Source organism: Pan paniscus, chromosome 18, assembly GCF_029289425.2.
Source record: "Pan paniscus chromosome 18, NHGRI_mPanPan1-v2.0_pri, whole genome shotgun sequence".
Classification (NCBI taxonomy): domain Eukaryota; kingdom Metazoa; phylum Chordata; class Mammalia; order Primates; family Hominidae; genus Pan; species Pan paniscus.
In genome coordinates, this window is record NC_073267.2 from 37,534,599 (window position 1) to 37,558,449 (window position 23,851).

General features: G+C 50.3%; 2 protein-coding genes across 3 annotated transcripts in view; both read right to left on the reverse strand.

Annotated features, from left to right (window-relative positions):
• Positions 1 to 646: 646 nt before the first annotated feature.
• Positions 647 to 23,092, reverse strand: LOC117976213 (polycystin-1-like). Its single transcript, XM_055100208.1, is given in 18 exon segments — positions 647 to 707; positions 709 to 1,100; positions 2,459 to 2,494; positions 2,604 to 2,664; positions 3,678 to 3,785; positions 6,722 to 6,866; positions 7,030 to 7,129; positions 10,771 to 10,899; positions 17,466 to 17,582; positions 19,238 to 19,364; positions 19,455 to 19,665; positions 19,760 to 19,903; positions 19,990 to 20,043; positions 20,046 to 20,159; positions 21,660 to 21,855; positions 21,980 to 22,232; positions 22,409 to 22,565; positions 22,861 to 23,092. Coding segments are annotated over 18 exon segments (2,622 nt in total). The 3' UTR covers positions 647 to 661.
• A 120-nt stretch (positions 23,093 to 23,212) lies between these two features.
• LOC117977914 (BOS complex subunit NOMO3-like) overlaps positions 23,213 to 23,851 on the reverse strand; it is a 36,317-nt gene continuing 35,678 nt past the window's right edge. For both annotated transcript variants that reach the window (XM_055100209.2, XM_055100210.2), the window contains exon 17: positions 23,213 to 23,481. In XM_055100209.2, the coding sequence (XP_054956184.1) occupies positions 23,213 to 23,481 (269 nt within the window). The remainder of the gene's footprint in view (positions 23,482 to 23,851) is intronic.

Consider the following 23,851-nt stretch of genomic DNA (forward strand, 5'->3'; position numbering starts at 1 on the left):
AGAGGTGGGGTTTCACCAAGTTGGCTGGGCTGGTCTCAAACTCCCCACCTCAAGTGCTCTGCCCGCCTCGGGCTCCCAAAGTGCTGGGATTACAGGCATGAGCTGTGGTGTGTGGCCCTAATGTGAGTGATCTTTAACACTGAGCACTTGAAAAAGAAAACCCTGAAGAAACCTAATTCTTTGATGTCTGGACGACAAGGAAGAAGATAGAAATGGCATCAGATAATAAACAGTGTAAATGTTTATCAGAAAGAGGCTGGTGGTCGGGACAAGTAGGAGGATCGCTTGAGTCCAGGAGTGCATCTCTACAAAAAAGTTAAAGGATTTTTTAACATTGGCCAGGCGTGGTGGCACACATCTGTGATCCCAGCTACTTGGGAGGCTGGGGCAGGAGGATTGCTTGAAGCCCAGGAGGTTGAGGCTGCAGTGAGCTGTGATCGAGCCACTGCACTCCAGCCTGGGTGACAGAGCAAAATCCAGCCTCAAAAAAAAAAAAACAAATAATAATATTTTACATAACCAACCACTTCTAAAGATTAAAAAAAAACCCTACGATTAAAAACCTCAGGTCCCTCAGGCAATCATACCAGATATTGAAACAAAGCAATAACATAAGGACTGCAGTATTCATTTTATTTTTATATTATTTATTTATTCTTTGTTAGTTTCTTGAGATTATCATCCGCTCAGGGTGGAAGCGGAGTGATCAGACACTCGGGAGGTGTCTTGAGATTATCATCCGCTGAGGGTGGAGGGGGATAGAGCGCCCACGCGGGAGGTGTCTTGAGATTATCATCCGCTGAGGGTGGAGGGGGATAGAGCGCACATGCGGGAGGTGTCTTGAGATTATCCGCTGAGGGTGGAAGAGGAGTGAGGAGACACTCGGGAGGTATCTTGAGATTATCATCCGCTGAGGGTGGAAGGGGATGGAGCGGACACTCGGGAGGTGTCTTGAGGCTCAGGGAGTTATCCTTTATAGAACGTTGTTGAGTTGGAGGAGGTGGCTGGCGGCCCATCCTGGTTTTTAAAGTTTCAGCTGTGAGGTAGGGCCGGTAGGGCAATCCTGAAGAATGACGATGCTCCGCTGCCGCCATTCTGACCTGTAGGGACAAAGGAGGGAATGTTTTCACACATATTCATTTGATGGACAAAATTACCGCCACCAACACAGTCTGCACCTTCTGTTGCTGGTGATAGATTTTTGCACCTTTCCATCCTCCAGGTTTCAGAATAGCAGTATCAGTGTCATAATATCACCCTTCCACTGAGTACTGCCGACAGCTGGGGGGTAAAGAAAAGTCATTGGGACACACTGTTGTCTCCACATGCCACTGTGTCTGTCTGCAAATGTAGGCAGGCTGGGGTCCTGCCCCAGGGAAGACAGAGTCATAACAGAGTAATACAGAAGCATGTTTGAGACACAGGAGTGTCTATGTCTATCCTCATTCCTCCCTCACAGCCATCACCAGAGCATGTTTCTTGCACCAGGTCAACAGACAGTAAGAGACAGTAAGAGAGGCATGAAAAGCCCATTGTCCACACATGTTGCAGCTTCTTTTTGGAGAATGTTTTCCAGGCCTTTTATGTTCTGTCTCTGATTCTCAGAACTCTGCAAGGTCAGTGTGACCACCCTGCTCCAAATCCAAGAAAACAGAGGTTTCCAGAGGAAGGAGAAATTGTGCCCAGGGTCACACAGCTTGCAAGAGGCAGAGTGGAAGTTGATTCCAGCTCTGCCTGCAGGACCCTCTCATTTCCCCTCTGTTTCCCTTCTTGACAAAGAATCTTCTTCACTCTGGAGGTGCCACCCATGAGAACAAAGAGCTCTGGAGAGATGTGGATTCCTGAAGAGCTGCAGGGGAACTGGGAGAGGGTTTTCTGACAGAACAATCTTACCTCAAGAAGTCAGTTAGGCATGGCTGTAATATTTCTTTTCACTCCCAGGTAATACCAAATTGTAAGTGCACTAGGACATAAAGAATACTTTTGTCCATGCAAAAATGAGGTGGGAATTCTAAACAAAGCAAGTTTTAAAACTGTGTTTCACTTCAAGTGTACAAGTCCCATCACGTGTAATCATAGGACTCGACAGCTTTTGAAGGTACAGAGGCCACACAAGAACCAGCTTAGCTGAGCATCATTTAAGGCCTTCACTTGGAATTGTCCCTGGGGTAATAAGTTACATTCACTCTTCACTAATTTACAGTCAGGGCCCATTTGCTATTACAAATACGGAACCTCTGACACTTAGAATATTAGATCGGGGCCCCACTGGGTGGGGATGAAGGTGTTTTTGCACAACACGGTTACCAAGAGGGATGGGACTGTGATGCTTGTAGGCAGCCTTCCTCTCTGCCATCTCCCTCTGCAGGGCTTGAGCACAGAGCCGTAGGGAGAAAAATGTATCCATGTCCTGACCTGGCAGACTATGTCCAAAAGCAAGGAAAACAAGCAAACTTACCCAGTTGCAAAGAGGCTTTCTTGCAGAAGGGGGGATCTGAAAAAGCCAACACATGAGAAATTGAATGTTGAGAGAGTCTAAGGGCCGTGGCATCATCTGCATCAGCACTGAACTATCCTGCAGCTGCGGGGAGGAAGCTCCTTACTTTGCATTTGTGGTAGTCCTCTGCCCGCCGCCGCAACGCTTGCGCACGTTCAAACAGTTCCCTATGGATTACAATCACTTTCATCAGATAAAGCACCACTTTCAGGATGATTTTAAATAATCTGCCACGTTTCTGTTATCCTCACAACTGTACCCTTACACAATCTATCTCTACCTAGAAAACTTATTTCAGATGGCTGTAAGAGTACAGTCTGAGCCGGTCACGGTGGCTGATGCCTGTAATCCCAGCACTCTGGGAGGGCGAGGCGGATGGATCACGAGGTCAGGAGATTGAGACCATCCTGGCTAATACAGTGAAACCCCGTCTCTACTAAAAATACAAAACATTAGCCGGGCGTGGTGGCAGGCACCTGTAATCCCAGCTACTCGGGAGGCTGAGGCAAGGGAATCACTTGAACCTGGGAGGCGGAGGTTGCAGTGAGCCAAGATCACGTCATTGCACTCCAGCCTGGGTGACACAGCGAGACTCCATCTCAGAAAAACAAAAACAAAAACAAAAACAAAAAACTGTACAGTCTGATCCAAACTGTTGCTATATTGATTCCTCCTCTTGCTTACTACCTGCTGACTTCTGAGATGACAGTTTCCTTCCCCATTCTCAGTATATCCCTAATTCATCCTTCATTGAGCATCTTTTATCGTAAAGCTGTATTCTCTTTGTATTAATATCCTTACCGTGTTTCACAGGGCAGAAACAGCTGGGCTTATAAACAGGCATAGTCCTTTTGAAGGATGTGGTTGATCCTACAACACACTTTCCTAAGGATGACAACAACTCACCCCACCCCTAGAATGGCTGGTATGAACTGAGTTTCCACACAGTCTAGCTGGCAATGGGGTCAGGAGACGTTTTGCTGCTTCACATCTTTTGGTCACTGGTAAATATTAAGGTACTTTGTTTTCTGTTTTGTGAACTCTCTCTCTCTCTCACGATATGTCTTCTGACCATTTGTTTCTATTTATGCATTTACTGGGTCTAAACATTGTACAAAGGTTAAAAACAACACTCCAATGGGCGTTTCCCAAGAGGGTGGGGTTCAGTTTCTGAACTCACTTGTAGGTTTGTATTTCTTTCATATCCAATTTCCCATTTTCCTCTGCCTCTGATAGCTGCCTCTCCTTTGCTGCATGCTCACGTCCTTTCATACTTAGTTTCCTCAGACTAGAAGGGAGAGAAATGCACACACATGATCCACCAGCCCGTGTGGGATTCCCTCTGCCCTTCTGGCATCTGAAGGCTGTGATTCAAAGATCCCCCCCTGCAACCTTCCCATAAATGAACCAACTGATTCTCACAACTGAAGGAAGAATGGACACCTCCCATTGAGGGACAAAAAAAAAATCACACTCTGGCCTGCTGGCAAGTCACCTGTCATTTCCAGCTCATCTTCATAGTTCCATAGTTAGTCCTATTCTTTAGTAAATATAAAGACTATTAAAAGCTTCTATGAGGTGCACTATGTGTGTCTCTGGGGTCAGTCTTGTGCTTGACACAGCAAAAGCTCATTTTAGTTCAGTGTGAAAAACCAGACCTCACCAATTCATCACAACTAACTCCATCGGAAGCAGAGCATTGCTCCTCATCTGACTCCTCCTGTGTGAGACCCAGAGGCTCATGCCGGAACTGAGACCATCAGCCATAGAGAGATCCTTCCAGAATATGGTGTCATTAACCCCGCAGTTCACTACTGCACTTTGCCATGATTCAGGACTGGAACTCTTGTCATCGACTTTAAAGATCCTGAAAAGGCAATCTGAATGCTGGGCGCATCTATTGAATTAGAAATGATCGGAATGGCTCCTAAGTCAGGGTGTTATGTCCTGAAAATAGGTGACAACTGCAAACCATCCACCCTGGTGTTGACTGACTTTAACAAGGTTCAGTTCACAGAGATTGAGGGCAGAAAAAGGAAACGGCCTAAAAAGGGTAAGTTTGCTGTGTTGCCCTCACACCACTTGATTCATGGTCCTGATCCTAAGGATCTCACCTTATACTTGGTTTTATAGGAAGGATGTGTAAAATTCCCAGAACGCTAGGAAACAGGGACGAAAACACTTCAAAGAGAAAGTTAATGAACTTGTTTCTGACCACAGGGTATCCTTCAGCACATGCTGTCTGGAGTGGCCTCCAACAAGGAGTGTGTGGTGAGGTGCTGAGAATGCAATGGGAGCAGGGTCCTGTCCCCACGCTAAAGAAGCTCACAGTTTAATGCAAATGAGAAGCCAGTGAGGACATCACTACTCCTGCTGTGCACTTGGGAACTAGAAACACAAAACCTGACTCTGGAGGGAAGCTAAGGAAGCATTCTACTCTTGAGTTGACATAAGTGCATCTGAAGCTTCTGATCTCCGATGAGAACAATGGGGGACACCAAACAGAATATAAAACCCATGATTGAATACATCAAATTGCTAACATGGCAGTAAACAGACACGAGGTGAAGACGGAGAAGAAGGAAACCCAGGACGAAAGTCAGCCTCGCATTTGGAACCCATTTCCCTGAGTTTCATTGCTGAATTCCAGAAGGAACTACTGAGATGCAAAGAAGCAGAGCAGCTTTTGCACACATGCGTGGGGTTAGATGGAAAACAAGTGGATTGAGCGTCTGCCAATGAAAGCGACCCATACTGAAGTCCACTGGCTCTGGTTGAGACCCAGAAGGGTCATGCAACAGAATAGAGGTGGACAGGAAATACCCTGGCCTTTGTAGGGACTGAGCCTGCACCGACGACCTCAATTGCAGCCTCTATGGAGGACCCCTGACCATCCCCCAGAAGTAGACTCCCATCTCTTCTGCAGCAAGATAACATGCTACTAGGCCTCAATTCATTGCTAACTATTTTTTAACAAGTATCTCACATTTAACAAAAAAGATCAGTCATATGGCAGCAAAATACAATGTAATACGACCAAAACATGAAAGACTGTGAAAATGAATCTGGAGGTGACCCAAGCATTGAATTCAACAATCCAGGCTGGGTGCGGTGGCTCACACTGGGAGGCTGAGGTAGGCAGATCACCTGAGGTCAGGAGTTCAAGACTAGCCTGGCCAACATGGTGAACCCCTGTCTCTACTAAAAATACAAAAATTGGGCTGGGCACGGTGGCTCACACCTGTAATCCCAGCACATTGGGAGGCCGAGGTGTGTGGATAATGATGTCAGGAGTTCTAGACCAGCTTGGCCAATATGGTGAAACACCGCCTCTACTAAAAATACAAAAATTATCCGGGCATGGTGTCCCAGCTACTCAAGAGGCTGAGGGATAAGAATCGTTTGAACCTGGGAGGCGGAGGTTGCAGTGAGCCAAGATCATGCCACTGCACTCTAGCCTGGGTGACAGAGTGAGACTCTGTCTCAAAAAAAAAAAAAAAAAAAAAAAAAAAATTGGCCGAATGTGGCGGCACACACCTGTAATCCAAGCTACTCGGGAAGCTGAGGCAGAGTTGCTTCAAACTGGGAGGCAGAGGTTGCAGTGAGCCAAGATTGCACCATAGCACTCCAGCCTGGGCGACAGAGCGAGACTCTATCTCAAAATTAAAAAAAAAAAAAAAAAGGCTGGGTGTGGTGGCTCACGCCTCTAATCCCAGCACTTTGGGAGGCTGAGGCGGGTGGATTACCTGAGGTCAGAAGTTCGAGACCAGCCTGGACAACATGGTGAAACCCCATCTCTAGGAAAAATACAAAAATTAGCTGGGCGTGGTGGTGGGCACCAGTAATCCCAGCTACTTGGGAGGCTGAGGCAGGAGAATTGCTTGAACCCAAAAGGCAGTGAGCTGAGATTGTGCCATTGCACTACAGCCTGGGCAACAAGAGCAAAGCTCCATCTCAGGAAAAAAAAAAAAAGAGAGAGAGAGAGAAAGGAAAACCAATGCCAGTACTAGCAACTCCTCTTCCCCCAAAAAAATTACAAACAAGAATGTAGGAAGGGAAAGGAATTATACATCTTAAACTAATGAAGCAGAAAGGACAAACTCAATTATGAACCCACTGAATTTGCCACAAATATTGTAGAAAATATTCTCAAGGACTTTACAGTTGTCTACTTTGATTGGCACATGGTTCATACAACAATATTTGTATCAAGGCACATCTTACTGTTCTTTGGTGGTCTTCCTCTTTCCATTGATTTTGTCATGACGGTTGACTTTTGTTGTCACCTTCATCTTATGGATTTTAGCTCGAACTTTGGTTTTCACCTGTCTCCATAAAGTAAAGATGGCTTCCAGGACAATTTTAATTCCTAGAAAGGAAGAAACTCTTTTCTTTGTGTGCATACAAATGGACCTCAGCCCTTGGTCAGAGTGAGGAGAGGAGAAGGTGAGAAACCTGAGGGCAAGAAGCTGTTCTTTCCCTTTCCAGGGCAAACTCATTTCCACACTATGGGGACTCCAACAGAGCCATACCTTCCTGTCTACGGTGGTTGGACCTCCTGGCTCTCTGCTGTACATCCGTGGATCCATCATGTCCATTTTGAGACGGGAAGAGAGTCTTCAGGAAACACACCTAGGAAATAATAATATAAGAATGACGGCTGGGCACGGTGGCTCATGCGTATAATCCCAGTACTTTGGGAGGCCGAGGCAGGTGGATCACGGGGTCAGGAGTTCAAGACCAGCCTGGACAAGATGGTGAAACCCTGTCGCTACTAAAACTGCAAAAATTAGCCGGGCATGGCAGCGGGTGCCTGTAATCCGAGCTACTCGGGAGGCTGAGGCACAAAACCGTTTGAAGCTGGGAGGCGGAGGTTGCAGTGAGCCGAGATCACACCACTGCACTCCAGCCTGAGCGACAGAATGAGACTCTGTCACACACACACACACACACACACACACACACACACACACACACACACACACACACAAGAATGACATGAGGCTGGCACGGTGGCTCACTCCTGTAATCCCAGCACTTTGGGAGGCCGAGGCAGGCGGATCACCTGAGGTCGGGAGTTTGAGACCAGCCTCACCAACATAGAGAAACGCTGTCTCTGCTAAAAATACAAAATTAGCCAGGCATGGTGGTGCATGCCTGTAATCCCAGCTAGTCGGGAGGCTGAGGCAGGAGAATCACTTGAACCCAGCAGGAAAAGGTTGTGGTGAGCTGAGATTGTGCCATCGCACTCCAACCTGGGCAACAAAATTGAAACTCTGTCTCAAAAAAAAAAAAAAAATAGGCCAGGTGCGGTAGCTCACGCATGTAATCCCAGCACTTTCGGAGGCTGAGGCGGGTGAATCACAAGGTCAAGAGATGGAGACCATCCTGGGCAACATGGTGAAACCCCATCTCTACTAAAAATACAAAAATTAGCTGAGCATGGTGATGCACGCCAGTAGTCCCAGCTACTCGGGAGGCTGAGGCAGGAGAACTGCTTGAACCCAGGAGGCAGAGGTTGCAGTGAGCCAAGATCCCACCACTGCACTCCAGCCTGGTGACAGAGTGAGACTCCGTCTCAAAAAAAAAAAAAAAAAAAAAATGACATGAATATACTTCACACAACTGAACTGCACACTTCAACACGGTTAGATGGTAATTATCATCTTGTAAGTATTTTACCACAGGTTAACATGTTTCACAACCTGAAAAGGAAGTAATTACCTTCAGCTCTCTGAGTTCTAGAATTTGTAACATTTCACCACCTGCTCCTTCCTGATCTGCACTGGAGCATCTTCCTTCTGTCCCTGCTCTACTCAGAGTTCACTTTCCCTTCCCTCACATCAGCTTCGTTGAGGCTGGTTTGAACTTAACGCAAAACATTCTCACTAATGACTGAATTCCCACCAAGATTTCCATATTATCACAGTATGCTTTTAATCTTCGAAGATATTAAATATTTGTTCTCATCATAGCTAAAATGCAATGCAAATCCCATCTCAGATGTGGGTCAGATACCTATGAATCTCCTGAGGTAGTCATTGAAATGACTTTTTTCTTGAGACGGAGTGTCACTCAACCATGCTGAAGTGCAGTGGCGCTACCTTGGCGCACGGCAACCTCCACCTCCCAGATTCAAGCGATTCTTGTGCCTCGGCCTCCCAAGTAGCTGGGATTACAGGTGCCCGCTACCATGCCTGGCTAATTTTTGTCTTTTTAGTAGAGATGGGGTTTCACCATGTTGGCCCATCTGGTCTTGAACTCCTGACCTCAAGTGATCCACCTGCCTCAGCCTCCCAAAGTGCTGGGATTACAGGCATGAGCCACCACACCTGGCCTGAAATAATATCTTTCAAATTCTTTGTAGAATTTGTTTTTTCCTGATTTCTGCACATAGGATAAAAAAAAAAATCATGTACTAGGATTTCGAGAGAAGCAACGGGTAATCTAAAGATGAAAAGAGCAACCACGTCTATCCCACAGCTACTGCTAGATTTCATAGGAAAGGTAGCTGGCCCAGTTTGGAGCTAGGAGAAATGTCAAACACACGAAGAAATGAGAAGCAAAGAAATGCCATCACGCATGAATGCTTCATGGCACCCATGATGTCCCTGCTTAGGAGGTAATGGTATAGATGACTAGATGACAAGGACAAAGATGAGAGGTGCGAAGTTGTCCAAGTCCAATAGCTCAACTGAACTTTCCTAAATGGAATTGTTAAAAAGTGGTAAATTTAAAAACTTCCCCTGGCTCACGTGGTGGCTCACGCTTGTAATCCCAGCACTTTGGGAGGCTGAGGCGGGTGGATCATTTGAGGTCGTTTTGAGACTAGCCTGGCCAACATGGTAAAACCCCGACTCTACTAAAAATACAAAAATTAGCTGGGCATGGTGGTGGGCACCTGTAATCCCAGCTACTTGAGAGGCTGAGGCAGGGGAATCACTTGAAGCCAGGAGGTGGAGGTTGCAGTGAGCCGAGCTCACACCATTATACTCCAGCCTGGGCAACAGAGGGAGACTCATCTTGGGGGTGAGAAAAGAAAAAAAAAAAAAAAAAAAAAAAAAAGCTTCCTCCAATTTATACCGAAAATTCTCTGTTCAGGACTAAGTGGCATAGAGAATGTTAAATGTGCCTAGATATCTTCGTAACTCATATATTTTCTGTTTTCTACATATCTTGAAAGGCAGTGCCAAATGACGTGTAATTATCTAGGTGGTGAAACTGAAACATACTTCCTCTTCCCTTGAATATAAAAAAGCATTGTGGTATTAGTACTTTTATCTTGGATCATTGTTCAGAAGGAGGTTCAGCCCCCAGACGACCACATTTTTACTGTCATGAATGGCAAGACAAAATGTAGAGCTCAACTTACCCAAAGGAAAAAAGGCTCAAAAGACAAATTATGGCACAACTTAGCAGCCAAATTCTTACCAAGTACAGACTTTTGACATACTGATCTCTCTCCGGTTGCAAGTGGGAACATGCACTTTGAATGATGTCATTCAAAATTACCCTGCCCAGACACACTTTTCATTGATTCTCTTGGAGGGCAGTTCTAAGAGATTCTCTGGGGCTTTCTCTGCATCATGAGACGCAGTGCAGTTCTGCCCTTCACCTTCCGGCAGTTTGTCACCTCGTCCCTATGACCTCAGAGGAACTTTGTCTCAGGCCAACTGTTTGTTCCTTGGGCTCTTTCATTTCCCCTAAAAATCATTTGCTGCTCCTCTAAATGGCCTACATCTCCATCTATCTCCCTCTCCCCTCAGAAGAGGGTGCTCTTTAAGCATCAACCATCCAGCCTTTCTAGCAGTCTCATTTTTCAGCTGGTTCCCATGTTTATGCCTGTTCTATGTTTTTCTTTTCCTGTTAAGCTGTCTGTTGTCAGCTCATTTCTGCAGGGAATCTTCAGAGAGGAGATTGGAAGCTTTCCTTCCACCCATACGATAGAACTATAAAGCAGAAGAGTTTAGGAAGACTTTCCTATTTCAGTGACGAAACCTCATACTCCATCTGTGACAAATAGCACAAAGGTTAAAAAAACTTATTTTTGACCAAAAGCTCTGTTGACATTCTATTAAACAAACACCGACCTATTTAATTTTCATAATGTAAATGGCAGGTATTTTCATAATTCTTATGCTAATAAATCATTTCCCTGATTTTTGGGGTAAAACCACATATTCATAATGAAGTCCAGAAACGTGAATTGTTTCATATAATTTATTCTTATTTGTGATTACAAGTATACCTCTACAGAAAGTTAGTATACTCACAGAAAGGTAACTTGTGCAGAGGGAGATGGCAAATTTATAACTTCTCAGAAACACAGTACTGATAAGTAACCAAAGACTTCCACCAAAGTCAGTCCCACGATGACGAAGGTCAGCCAGAGTATTGATAACCTGGAATAATAATAGTTGAAATAATGAAAAGGTCAATGACACTGACAATATTTCACTCAGAAAGAATCATCCTTAGAAACCGTCAACCTCCTCCAAAAGGTAACCACATCCCTCAGATATCACCGTGGGATTCCACTGCTACAAAAAAGAACAGAAGTTAGAAGTCTCATGTTTTTCAGACGGCTGGTAGTGTTTTTAGGCATTGCAAATGTGGGGTGTTGTCTTTCTTGGTATAAAGCAGGGATATCCAATCTTTTGACTTCCCTGCCTATATTAAAAGAAGCAAAGTTGTCTTGAGCCACACATAACATACACTAACACTAACAACAGCTGATGATCTAAAAAAAAACCTCTTTTTTTTTTTTTTTTGAGACAGAGTTCCGCACCACTCAGTCGCCCAGGCTGGAGTGCAGTGGTGCAATCTCGGCTCACTGCAACCTCCAGCTCCTGGGCTCAAGCCATTCTCCTCCCTCAGCCTCCCGAGCAGCTGAGATTACAGGTCTCTGCCACCATGCCCGACTAATTTTTGTATTTTTAGTAGAGATGAGGTTTCACCATGTTGGCCAGTCTGGCCTTGAACTCCCGACAGGCGATCTGCCTGCCTCGGCCTCCCAAAGTGCTGGGATTACAGGTGTGAGCCACCGTGCCCGGCCATTTTGTTTTTGTTTTTGTTTTTGAGATGGGGTCTCACTCTGTCACCCAGGCTGGAGTGCAGTGGTGTGCTCTCGGCTCACTGCAACCTCTGCCTCTCAGGTTCAAGTGATTCTCCTGCCTCAGCCTCCTGAGTAGCTGGGAGTACAGGTGCCTGACAGTGCACTCAGCAAATTTTTGTATTTTTTGTGGAGATGGGGTTTTGCCATGTTGGCCAGGGTGGTCTCGAACTCCTGACCTCAGGTAATCTGCCCGCCTCAGCCTCCCAAAGTGCTGGGATTACAGGCATGAGCCACTGTACCTGGCCAAAATCTCCTAACGTTTTAAGAAAGTTTACAAATTTGTGTTGAACTGCATTCAAAACTGTCCTGGGCCACATGCAGCCCGTCACTCATGGCTAAGACAAGCTAAGTATAAAGTAATTATCTTTTCTTTTTGTTTTGAGACAAAGTCTTGCTCTGTCACCCAGGCTAGATTGCAGTGGCATGATCTCAGCTCACTGCAACCTCCGCCTCCCAGGTTCAAGCGATTCTCCTGCCTCAGCTACTGAGTAACTGGGATTACAGGCGCCTGCCACCACGCTCGGCTAATTTTTGTATTTTTAGTAGAAACAGGGTTTCACCATCTTGGCCAGGCTGGTCTCCAACTCCTGACCTCATGATCCACCTGCCTCGGCCTCCCAAAGTGCTGGGAATACAGGTGTGAGCCACTGCACCTGGCCAGTAGTTATCTTTTCTTTAGTTATTTGCTTTTTAAATTGATGTATAACATTGGATGCATTTATTATATATCACATGGTAAAAGAATCCCTCTAAATAATACTTCCCTCTTGGATTATATGAATCTTTGTCATTTAAAGCTCAGCATAAGTAAAAAAAAAAAAAAAATACAATGAAGAGATTACTTCATTCACAAATAAGAATCCAATTTTAGTGCTTAAAAATTAACAAGGTGGGCCGGGCGTGGTGGCTCACGCCTGCAATCCCAGCACTTTGGGAAGCCGAGGTGGGTGGACCGCGAGATCAGGAGATTGAGACCATCCTAGCTAACACGGTGAAACCCATCTCTACTAAAAGTACAAAAAATTAGCAGGGCATGGTGGCACGCGCCTATAGTTCCAGCTACTTGGGAGGCTGAGGCAGAAGAATCACTTGAACCCGGGAGGCAGAGGTTGCAGTGAGCCGAGATCGCACCACTGCACTTCAACCTGGGTGACAGAGCGAGACTCGGTCTCAAAAAAAAAGAAAAAAAATTACCAAGGTGGAGATCATGAAAATGGCATGAATAGTGTGGGATTTCTCTAAGATTGTTGACATTAATTCCATTAGACTCTTATGTGAGTGAAGACGAAGACTTCCCCTGAGTAAGTTCAGACAGCTTGTGATAACATTTCTACATTGATTCCTCAGGATTTAACTATATATTCTTGAAAACATCTCAATTTTAAATGTTTCTTTCAAGATGGTGAATTAAACAGAGATAGCCCTTCAACAGGTTGAACTCAGCATATGCTGAGTCTGAAATGGAAATGATGGAGTTAGAGAACCATACAACAATGGTAACGATTTCAGAAACATGGTGTTGAGCAGAATAAAGCAGACACAAAAGAGTACCTATGGCATGGCATGCATCTGTATACGCGAAATTCCAGAATAAGCAAGCTAACCTATGATAAGAAAGAGACTGGCTGGGAAGAGTGAGCGTTCACTTTCTGGGGTGACATAATCGTGTAGATCTTGGCTGGGCACGGTGGTTCACGCCTGTAATCCCAACGCTTTGGGAGGCCGAGGCGGGTGGATCACCTGAGGTCGGGAGTTCAAAACCAGCCTGACCCACATGGAGAAACCCTATCTCTACTAAAAATACAAAATTAGCTGGGAGTGGTGGCACATATCTGTAATCCCAGCCACTCGGGAGGCTGAGGCAGGAGAATCGCTCGAACCTGGGAAGCAGAGGTTGCGGTGAGCTGTTATTGCCCCATTGCACTCCAGCCTGGGCAACAAGGAAGAAACTGTCTCAAAAAAATAAATAAATAAAATAATGTAGATCTTGAAAGGGGGTTGGTTTATGCTGGTGTATGTACTTTCCAAAGTTAGTAAACTTACACTTAAGGTTATATATTTTGGCCAGGTGCGGTGGTTCACGCCTGTAATCCCAGCACTGGGAGGCCGAGGCAGGCGGATCACGAGGTCAAGAGATGGAGAGTATCCTGGCGAACATGGTGAAACCCCGTCTCTACTAAAAATACAAAAATTAGCCAGGCGTTGTAATCTGAGCTACTCAGGAGGCTGAGGCAGGACAATTGCTCGAACCCCGGAAGCGGAGGTTGCAGTGAGCCGAGATCTTGCCACTGCACTCCAGCCTGGGCGACAGTGAGACTGTCTAAAAAAAAAAAAAAAAAAAAGTCACCAAACCAGATGACACAAACCAAATGACATTTCACTTTGTTTTGGTCCGTTTTGTTTGTTAGAGACAAGAGTGCAGTGGGGCCATCTCGGCTCACTGCAACGGCCAGCTCCTGGGCCCAAGCGATCCTCCCACCTCAGCCTCTCCAGTAACTGGGATAACAGGTACGCACCACCAGGCCCGACTAATCTTTTTTGGAATTTTTTGTAGAGATGGGGTTTCGCTATGATGCCCTGGCTAGCCTTCAACTCCTGGACCCAAGTGATCTGCCCACCTCGGCCCCCTAAAGTGCTGGGATTACAGGCCTGAGCTGTGTCATTTCATGCCGCGTGACACAGCCCAGTAAAAAGGAAGAAACCCCGCGGGTCCAGCGTCTACTCACACAGGTGGACTGATGGCTGATAAATCCCAGCAGGAGCCAAAGGAGAAGCCGAAAGAGCAGCCACAGCACCCGTCCACTCACACAGGTGGACTGATGGCTGATAAATGCCAGCAGGAGCCAAAAGAGGAGCCAAAAGAGCAGCCACCGCACCCGCATGTCCTGGTCCTTTCAGGCGCCCTGAGGCGGCCAGGACAGAGGTGGAGGTGGCTTAGGGCAGGGGGGAGGGAAGGGGACGGGACCGGGGGCCGGATCTGCGTTGGGGAGGGGGAGGGGAGGGGAAGGGGAAGGGGAGGGGAAGGGGGGAAGTAAGGGAAGGGAAAGGAGGAGAAGGGGGCTGTTGGGCACCTGGAGGAGGTGGAGGAGGAGGAGAAGAAGAAAGGGTCTGGGAAAGGATCCGGTTCAAATTAAGTTCTCAAGCACTGGTGGAAGGCTTAGCTACAGGTCACGGAGAAGATCAGGGAAGCAACAGGACATGCAGGGCAAGGGAGCGTGAGGCTTAGGAGCAATTAGAGGGAGACTAAGGTTCTGCTTTCCACCAAACCTTCTTCGGTCTGGGCCCTCCCTTAGCAACCCTGGGGCTTCATACTCCCTCTCCACCAATCCCTGATGACCCCGGTGGTGCCTCACAATGGACATTCCAAGTAGCGCCCGCATCATTCCAATGACCCCTCCCCCATCTCAGTCCCCCACGCTCCTCCCAAGGCCAGGTCCTCTCTGGAACCTTCACAAACCTGATTTCTGGCCCTCCCCAACCAGCTCCCTGTCCCTGCTTCTGGGCGCTCCTTCCTTCCTGAGCTCCCAGGGTTCCTCAAGGTCACTTTTGGCGACAAAACATAAAAAACAAATGATGGCAGGATGGCAGGAAGAACCTCATACCCAAGCAGAGTGCCAGGTTTTACAGCCTCCGCTCAGCCATTCATATCTTAAGCAACAAAACATCAGCAGGATGCGGAAGGTCCCGATAGTAAACCATCTCCATCACATCCATGTAGCCATCCGCCCATCAACCTGTATCTCAGGAACAAATGTAGATACATTCATTTTAAGCATGCATGGTACATTTACAAAAATTAACCTGACTTATTTTGTTCCAGCAAATCTCAATATGTTTGAGAGCAATCAAATCACACAGCATGTTTCTGATCATATAACTGTGCTAGAAGTCAATGATTAAAAGCTAATTCAAAATTATTATTTGCTTGGAAATTCAAAGTGCCCTTATAAGACATAAACATAAGAAAGAATCCAAAATGAAACAAGATTGCCTTTCAACTCAATGATAAGATCATAACATGGCAATAAAATGTCTCCCTCTGGCCTGGGAATTCCTCTTTGTGGCACAAGGTTGTGTGATCTCAAATCACCCCTAACCCACCTAGACATTTTAACATCCGAAACCAAGTGATGATGTCCTTATCTATATCATCTTACTGCCTGTGTGTGTGAACTTTAAATTCTGAACCCAAATGAGGGGGAGAAAACCAAGTTGACTTTCATGATTGATCTCTCAGGGATGTCCAAGGAATCTGTGCATCTCAAGAAACAAAGTTCATCAGCTTCTCTCCTAAGGTATTTGCCCACAATACCCAGAGGGCTTGGCAGCATCATGTGTGATGGGTGGGGAGCTCCAAGCAGGTGGGCAGGACCCAGGGGCCTGGTGACCAGGACAGACCCCCACTGTCCATCACCTTTCCTGGCCCTGTCCTCGGCTAAACTTCCTACAGGCCTTCTGCCCGATCACACAGAGTGTGCCCAAACTCACTCAGGCCTCTGGCAGCTGAAAACCACTGCTTTAAATCCCTTTACCATTTACTATGACATAAGGTTATTGTTAACAGGAAATATTCTATTGATGCTACAAATGGAAAGCCAATGCCTTTACCATAAATAGAAAAACAACCCTAAGAAACAAGCAAAACAAAAACAAAACAGGGGCTGGGTGTGGTGGCTCACGCCTGTAATCCCAGCACTTTGGGAGGCCGAGGTGGGCGGATCACAAGGTCAGGAGTTGCAGACCAGCCTGGCCAATATGGTGAAACCCTGTCTCTAATAAAATACAAAAATTAGCCGGGTGTGGTGGTAGGCGCCTGTAGTCCCACCTACTTGGGAGGCTGAGGCAGGAGAATAGTTTGAACCCGGGAGGCAGAGTCTGCCGTGAGCCGAGATTGCACCACTGCACTCCAGCCTAGGCGACAGAGCGAGACTCTGTCTCAAAAACAGCAACAACTACAAACAAACAAAAAACAGGGTTAACAAAACTATGGAATTCAATTCTATTTATATGCTGCAGCCATGTTCCAGCCCTAGATTTGGCTGGGCATGGTGGCTCACGCCTGTAATCCCAGCACTTTGGGAGGCTGAGGCAGGCAGATCACGAGGGTAGGAGTTCGAGACCAGCCTGACCAACATGGTGAAACCCCGTCTCTACTAAAAATACAAAAATTAGCCAGGCATGGTGGCACACGCCTGTAATCCCAGCTACTCAGGAGGCTGAGGGGGGACAATCCCTTGAACCCGGGAGGCGGAGGCTGCAGTGAGCCGAGATCGTACCATTGCACTCCAGCCTGGGTGACAGAATGGAATGAGACTCTGTCTCAAAAAAAAAAAAAAAAAAAAAAGAAGCCCTAGATTTCGGTTGTGTTGGTTGTAAAAGGAGAGACCCAGTAAGTGGGGGTTGTGCCGCAGATTGCTACCCACAATGGACGGGTCACTGAGCAGGTCCGGCCAACTGGGTTCCCTCGCTGGAGGGCCAGCACACCAGACTGCAGGTGGCGCGGGGTCAGCAAGGTACCAGGGGATGTGTCACACACACACCCCACCCCCGTCCAGTCACGCACGGACACCCTGGGCTTCCGAGCAAACCTGCTCCCAGGTGGTGTGACCACATGGAGCCACAGACACCCAGCAAGGACATGCAGCCCTCACACCCCCGGCACCCCAGACACAGTGACCTGCACCAGGGCTCGAGGTTTCTCTAGGGAACCCACCTCTTAGAATCATCCAGAAACAAGTCACTCTTCATCTGTCCAGCAAAGGCCTGCTAAGAGGTGCACAGTGTCTTGAGTCCAAGCTGCGCCAAGGCGGCAGGACCCCCAGCCCAGCCCAGGACCCCCAGTAGAGCCCTCACCTCAGCGTGGAGGCCTGAGAACGTGAGGAAGGAGCTGTCCAGCATGGACGAGTCCAGGCAGCTTTCAATATCCAGCACCTGCTGCCCGGCAGGTGTGGGGCTCGGGCTCCCAGCCACCTGCAGGACGAGGGCAGTGGTCAGCGGGCGGCAGCTCAGACCTGCTCAGGACAGGGATGAGAAGCCACCTCCTCAGCAGACAGGGCAGAGCCCGGTGCCATCTGACAGAATGTTCTAGAATGCTGGATATATGGGACATCTGCACCGTCCGTGATGGCAGCCGCTCGCGACGTGTGCCACTGAACACTTGACAGCAGACTGGTGCAGCTAAGGAACAGAGTTTTAAATTTCATTTTTTTTTTTTTTTTAGATGGAGTCTCGCTCTGTCACCCAGGCTGGAGTGCACTGGCGCAATCTCAGCTCACTGCAACCTCCACCTCCTGCGTTCAGGCGATTGTCCTGGCTCAGCCTCCTGAGTAGCTGGGATTACAGGTGCCTGCCACGATGCCCAGCTAATTTTTTGTATTTTTAGTAGAGACGGGGTTTCACTGTGTTGGCCAGGCTGGTCTTGGAACTCCTGACCTCAAGTGATCTGCCCGCCTCGGCCTCCCAAAGTGCTGGGATTACAGGTGTGAGCCACCACGCCCGGCCATCGTTCCATTTTAATTAACTTAAATACGAGCAGCCACATGGGGCCTCTGGTTCCTGCCACGGACTCGGGAGCAACACCTCCTGGTCGCGGCTTATGCGCCTTCTCTGTGTGCTGCTGGGGTTAGTTTGCATGTAACCTCTTGAGGACCCCACATGTGTATTCCTAAGGGGTGCGGCCTACCGTTTCCGTATGAATGGGAAGAGTTCCCACCTGCTGTATTCTTGGAAAGAGGCTGTGAAGGATTGGTGTTAATTCGTCCTTAACTGCTTAGAAAAATTCTATCGTGAAGGCTCTGAGCCTGGGCTTTTGTGGGATTTTTTTTTTTTTGGAGACAGAGTCTTGCTCCGTTGCCCAGGATGGAGTGCAGTGGCGCAATCTCGGCTCACTGCAAGCTCCGCCTCCTGGGTTCATGCCATTCTCCTGCCTCAGCCTCTCGAGTAGCTGGGACTACAGGCACCCGCCACCATGCCCAGCTAAGTTTTTGTATTTGTAGTAGAGACGGGGTTTCATTGTGTTGGCCAGGCTGGTCTCGAACTCCTGACCTCAAGTGATCTGCCCGCCTCGGCCTCCCAAAGTGTTGGGATTACAGGCGTGAGCCACCGTGCCTGGCCCTTTTTAATGTTTTATATAGATGGGGTCTTGCTATGTTGCCCAGGCTGGTCTCAGACTCCTGGACTCAGATCCGCCCACCTCGGCCTCCTGAAGTGTTGGGATTACAGGCGTGAGCCACCACACCCGGCCCGGCCACTGGGAGGTTTCTAAGGGACCAACTCGGCCTCTTCACTTGCTATAGACGTACTGAGATTTTCTTCTGGAGTGCATTTCGGAAGCGTGCACAGCCGCGTGCTTGCTTCTTCTGAGTTATCTGGCGTGCTGCTGTGCAGTTGTCCGTGGCATCTGCTTAGCAAAGTGCCCTCGTTCTTTCACGATTCTGGCTTCTGAGTCTTCTCTCTTTCTCCCTGGTCAGTCTAGCTAAGGCTGCTCAAGTGTGTTGACCCTTCCCGAGCAGCCTTTGGTGGACGCCTTTCCCTCTGGCTGCAGCACTGGAAAGTGGCGGCCCTGGGCATGGTGCCGAGGCCCAGGCTCCATTCCCAGTACTCCCGGGTCCCCAGCCCCAGCCCACCTTGCTCCGGGACATCCGGAAGAGAAAGAGGATGGCCAGGTAGACGGGATAGACAACCACGCTGGACACCAGGCCAACAGCGACTGTGTCGACGCTCAGCGGGCTCAGCCTGGACACACGCCCCGTGCTGTGTGGAGGAGAGGAGGCCACACAGGTGAGGCTGAGGGGCAGGAAGGGCTGGGCAGGAAGAGGCTGTCCCGACCCCTACGGCACCCACCTGTAGGCAGAGTCACCAACAGCCCCGTACCACACGGCGTTGGCGCCCAGGAAGAGGCAGATGAGGAGAACGCAGCAGGTGGCCCTCTGGATGCGAGTGAAACAGCTACGAGGCAGCCGGTCCCATATGGAGAGCCAGATGTGCTTGTCAAAGAAGCCGCGCTGCAGCTCAGCCACCAGCAGGCGCCGGAAGCGCAACAGGGCTGCGTCGCCTAGAAGGCAGGGAGGGCCGCACTGCAGGAGGCCACGGGGCAGGACCACCCTGCCCAACCTCCCACGGAGTGGGAACATGGAACGAGGCCTTACTCGCGGCCAGCAACTCCTTCTCCACCAGGCCCCCGTTGGCCTCCGTCTCCACCGAAAGCCAGTCATTGACCAGGAAGAAGGGGCTGCGTGCCGTCTGCAGGTCCCTGACGATGATGTGCTGCAGGAACCAGGCAGGGCTGAGCCCTGCAGAGGCGTGGGAGGGAGGTCAGGCTCGCAGGGCACCCCAATGCGGGGGCAGAGGGGCAGAGCTTGGCAGGGTCCGCACAGACCTTTGTTGTCGTGCCACACTCGGATCTTCCACACGCTACCCAGGCTGTGCGGGTGGCGATCCGGAAGATGTCCAGGCTGTTGCGGTGGAAGGCTCTGTCGCCGTCCAGGTGCCAGTGGCTGCTCCGGCTGTCCACCCCATACAGCATGATGCCCACGTGGGCCGTGGTACCTGGAGGGCAAGAGGGAGGGGTGGGAGGCTCGGTCTGCTGCCCAACACGTGTGGCATCCCAGGCAAGTCATCTCAGCTTTGGCCTCCGCGCACTCAAGGAGCCACACAGGCAGTCCCGGCTTTGCACGGCTCTGCCATACACGAGGAGCTGCGGTTACTGCAATTTGTCCAATAAACAGCAGGACCTCAAGGACATGATTAAGTTACATGGAAAGAACTGTAACTTGTGACATGCAAACATGGCTGCACACGCCTCAGTCCACACCACAACCAGTGACCCGCACTGCACACCTGTCCACGCCTCAGTCAAGCCACAACCGGTGACCCGCACCACACACCCGTCCCTCAGTTCATGCACAGACTGCAAAGCGTGAAGCTGTGTCACCTCCTCTCCCAGTGACAGACCCAGGTGACAGTATTTTTTCTCTTTTTTTTTTTTTTTGAGATGGAGTCTTGCTGTGTCACCCAGGCTGGAGTGCAGTGGCGCAATCTCAGCTCACTGCAAGCTCCGCCTCCTGGGTTCACGCCATTCTCCTACCTCAGTCTCCCGAGGAGCTGGGACTACAGGCGCCTGCCACCACGCCGGGCTAATTTTTTTGTATTTTTTAGTAGAGACAGGGTTTCACCGTTAGCCAGGATGGTCTCGATCTCCTGACCCCGTGATTTGCCTGCCTCGGCCTCCCAAAGTGCTCGGATTACAGGTGTGAGCCACCGCGCCTAGCCGACAGTTTTTAAAAGTAGGTAATCAAAAGAAAGAACTGGGAAATGAAGATGAAAGCAGCACGGAAATAAAAAATGGGAACACGGCCAGGTGTGATGGCTCACACCTGTCATCCCAGCACTCTGGCAGGCCGAGGCAGGCGGATCACCTGAGGTCAGGAGTTCGCCTGGCCGACATGGTGAAAAATTAACTGGGTGTGGTGGCGTGCACCTGTACTCCCAGCTACTCAGGAGAATCGCTTAAGGGGAATGGCTTAAACCCAGGAGCTGGAAGTTGCTGTGAGCCAAGATCACGCCATTGCACTCCAGCCTGGGCAACAGAGCGAGACTCCGTCTCCAAAAAAAGAAAAATGAAAACAAAAAGGGAATGCCAGAAGGGCAATTCCAATGAAAGGAAAATGGAGGTATTGAAGAAACAGCCACGGGGAGGGTGCTGGCGCCTCCGTCTGAGAGACGAGCTATGCAGTCAGGATTGCGGGTGGATGCACGGTCTCCCACAGTGGTAGCGATGCTCACGTCACTTGTGGGGCCACGCTACTGTGCAGAACGTGGGCTGCCCACCCTGACTGACTGGCACCTACTTCCAGCTGGGAGCTGTCCTAGTCCTCAGGGACAGTGAGTGCTCACGAGGTCATTCCCAGGATGAACACACGAGCCCTTCACACAGCACTGCAAAAACTGCCTTGTTCTGACGCCTGCAACGAGACTCACTCCCAGAGGGTGCAACCAGCACAGCCGGTGAGAGCAGGGGAGGCCCTGCCACCCCGCTGCGCCCCTCACCTGAGCCCCGGCCCCAGCCTGTCTTGACGAGGATCTCGTACTTGAAGCGGCCCCGCTGCCCACAGAAGGGGATGGCGCGGCCCCGGCTGGCATCCAACTGGTCCAGCTTGTGCAGGATGGCGGCCATGACCATGTAGGTCACCAGGCACACAGCACATGTCAGCATGACGATGTAGTTTACATCCGCTGTCGGCTCCTGTGAGGACACAGCCGCCAGGCCCAGGAGGTCACGTGCAAGCTGTGCCTTCTCAGGATAGAGCCGAGCCCACCCAGGCCCTCCTCAACTCTGCAGAGGCTCCCAGGAGCACAGGGTCACTCACAGGAAAGACAAAGCGGACATGGCTTGGGGGCACGAAGAGGCTGGCGCCGAAGGCGGTGAGGTGGCAGGTGAGGCAGACGGCCTGGCGGGGCGAGGTCTCCTCCAGGGGCAGCAGCCCCTCTGTCCGCCACACCATGTCCTCCTCGCTGAAGTACTGGCACAGGGACGTGTACAGGCCCACGGACACCTCCAGCGCCGACCAGCGGAAGTGGCTGGAGAGGTTCAGATGGTAACTCCCTGCTGGGTCTCTGCTCCTGGGCAGGGAAGGGGCAGTGGATGTGAGCCCAGGCTCCGCCAGGTTGGATGTCAGAGTCCCCCCATACCCGGTCCAGTCCCCTCGCTGCCTGCCGTCCCCATAGGGCCAGTAACCCGGGCAATGCTGACCCATGATGCCCTGCCCTGCCCTGCCAGGCCAGCCCGCAGAGCTCACCCCGGGGAAATGAAGAAGGTGTAGGGCCGGTGGTCGGCACCCTGGAGTGACTCTGGGCGGATCCTCCTGCTAGCCGAGCAGTTGTGCTCATTGGGCCGGGGCTCCGAGTGCAAACAGACTGCCAGGTAGGGCTCGGATTCCTCAGACAGGTAGCGGCCTGGGGCAGAACGCGCATGTCACACGCCTGCCGGGAAGCTCAACCACCCGGGGGACACCCACGATGGCCCTCCTGAGCCCACCCTCTGCCACGGGCCTGAAAGGCCATAGGAGCCTCTGCACCAGAGCTGGCACCTGCTTCTCCGTGGCCCCCAGCTCCTCTCCGGCCAGGCCCCCAGCAGCCCATGAAACAGAAAGCAAATTTCACCAGAGACACCCATGGAAGCCCTACGAGAAAGGCCTTCCCCCCAAGAACAAGGCCAGGGGGCCGCGTGTGCCCCACCCACTGCACGCACCGTCCAGCAGCGTATAGTTGAGCTGCAGATGCAGCACGGCCGCAGGGTTGCTGCTGTCCAGGGTGACCACAGCACCGACGGAGGCCTGGGGCTGGACCACAACGGAGTTGGCGGAGCTGCGGTGGCCCCGGGCAGCCCAGTCTGAGTTGTTGGGCACCTTCACGGTGATGGCATGCTCTGAGGCCAGCCGCTCGATGGGGATCTGGGCGCCGGCCCGTGTCTGGAACGCCATCGAGGCCACCTTGGTGGAGACGGTGTAGTTGCTGATATAGCCAAAGGGAAAGGGATTGGAGTCCACCAGAAAGATGAGCTGCACCACGTCACTGAGGTTGGCCAGGGCCCTGCTGAAAGCCTAGGGGATGGAGAAGTGGCAGCCAGGCCCTGGGGCGCCGCCATAGCACAGCAGGCTCTGCGGGTCCGATCGCTTGCCCTGGGCCACGATCTCCTCACCCGCCAGCATCAGGTGCTCCTCATTGAGCACGCGGGAGCGCGTGAGGATGCGCATGAGGGCAGAGGTCAGGTTGTAGGCCTGGGACGCCACCATCCGCGATGGTGACTCGGCTCCCAGCTCTGAGGGCTGTGGTGCCCGCACGTCTGAGCTGGCCAGGTGGATGAGGTCTCCTGCAGACAGGCGTGAGGTCAGTGCAGAGACAGGGAGGCAGAGGGAGGGTGGGGGCAGGCAAAAAGGGGGAGCCGGAGGGTGGGGGCTGAGAGAAAGGGGGAACCTGAGGGGGCAGAGAGCGAGGCGCAGGCAGAAGGAAGGGGGAAGCTGGAGAGAGAGTGGTGGAGGGGGAGGGGGAAGGGGATGGGGATGAGGATGAAGATGAGGGGGATGATGGGGAGAGGGAGGAAAAAGGAAGGAAAAGGGTAGAGAAAAGAGAAAGGGGAGAAGAAGAGGAGCAGGAGGAAAGGGAGGGGAAGGGGGATAAGGGAGGGGAAGGGGAATAAGGGAGGGGAAGGAGAATAAGGGGGATAAGAAAGATGAGGGGAA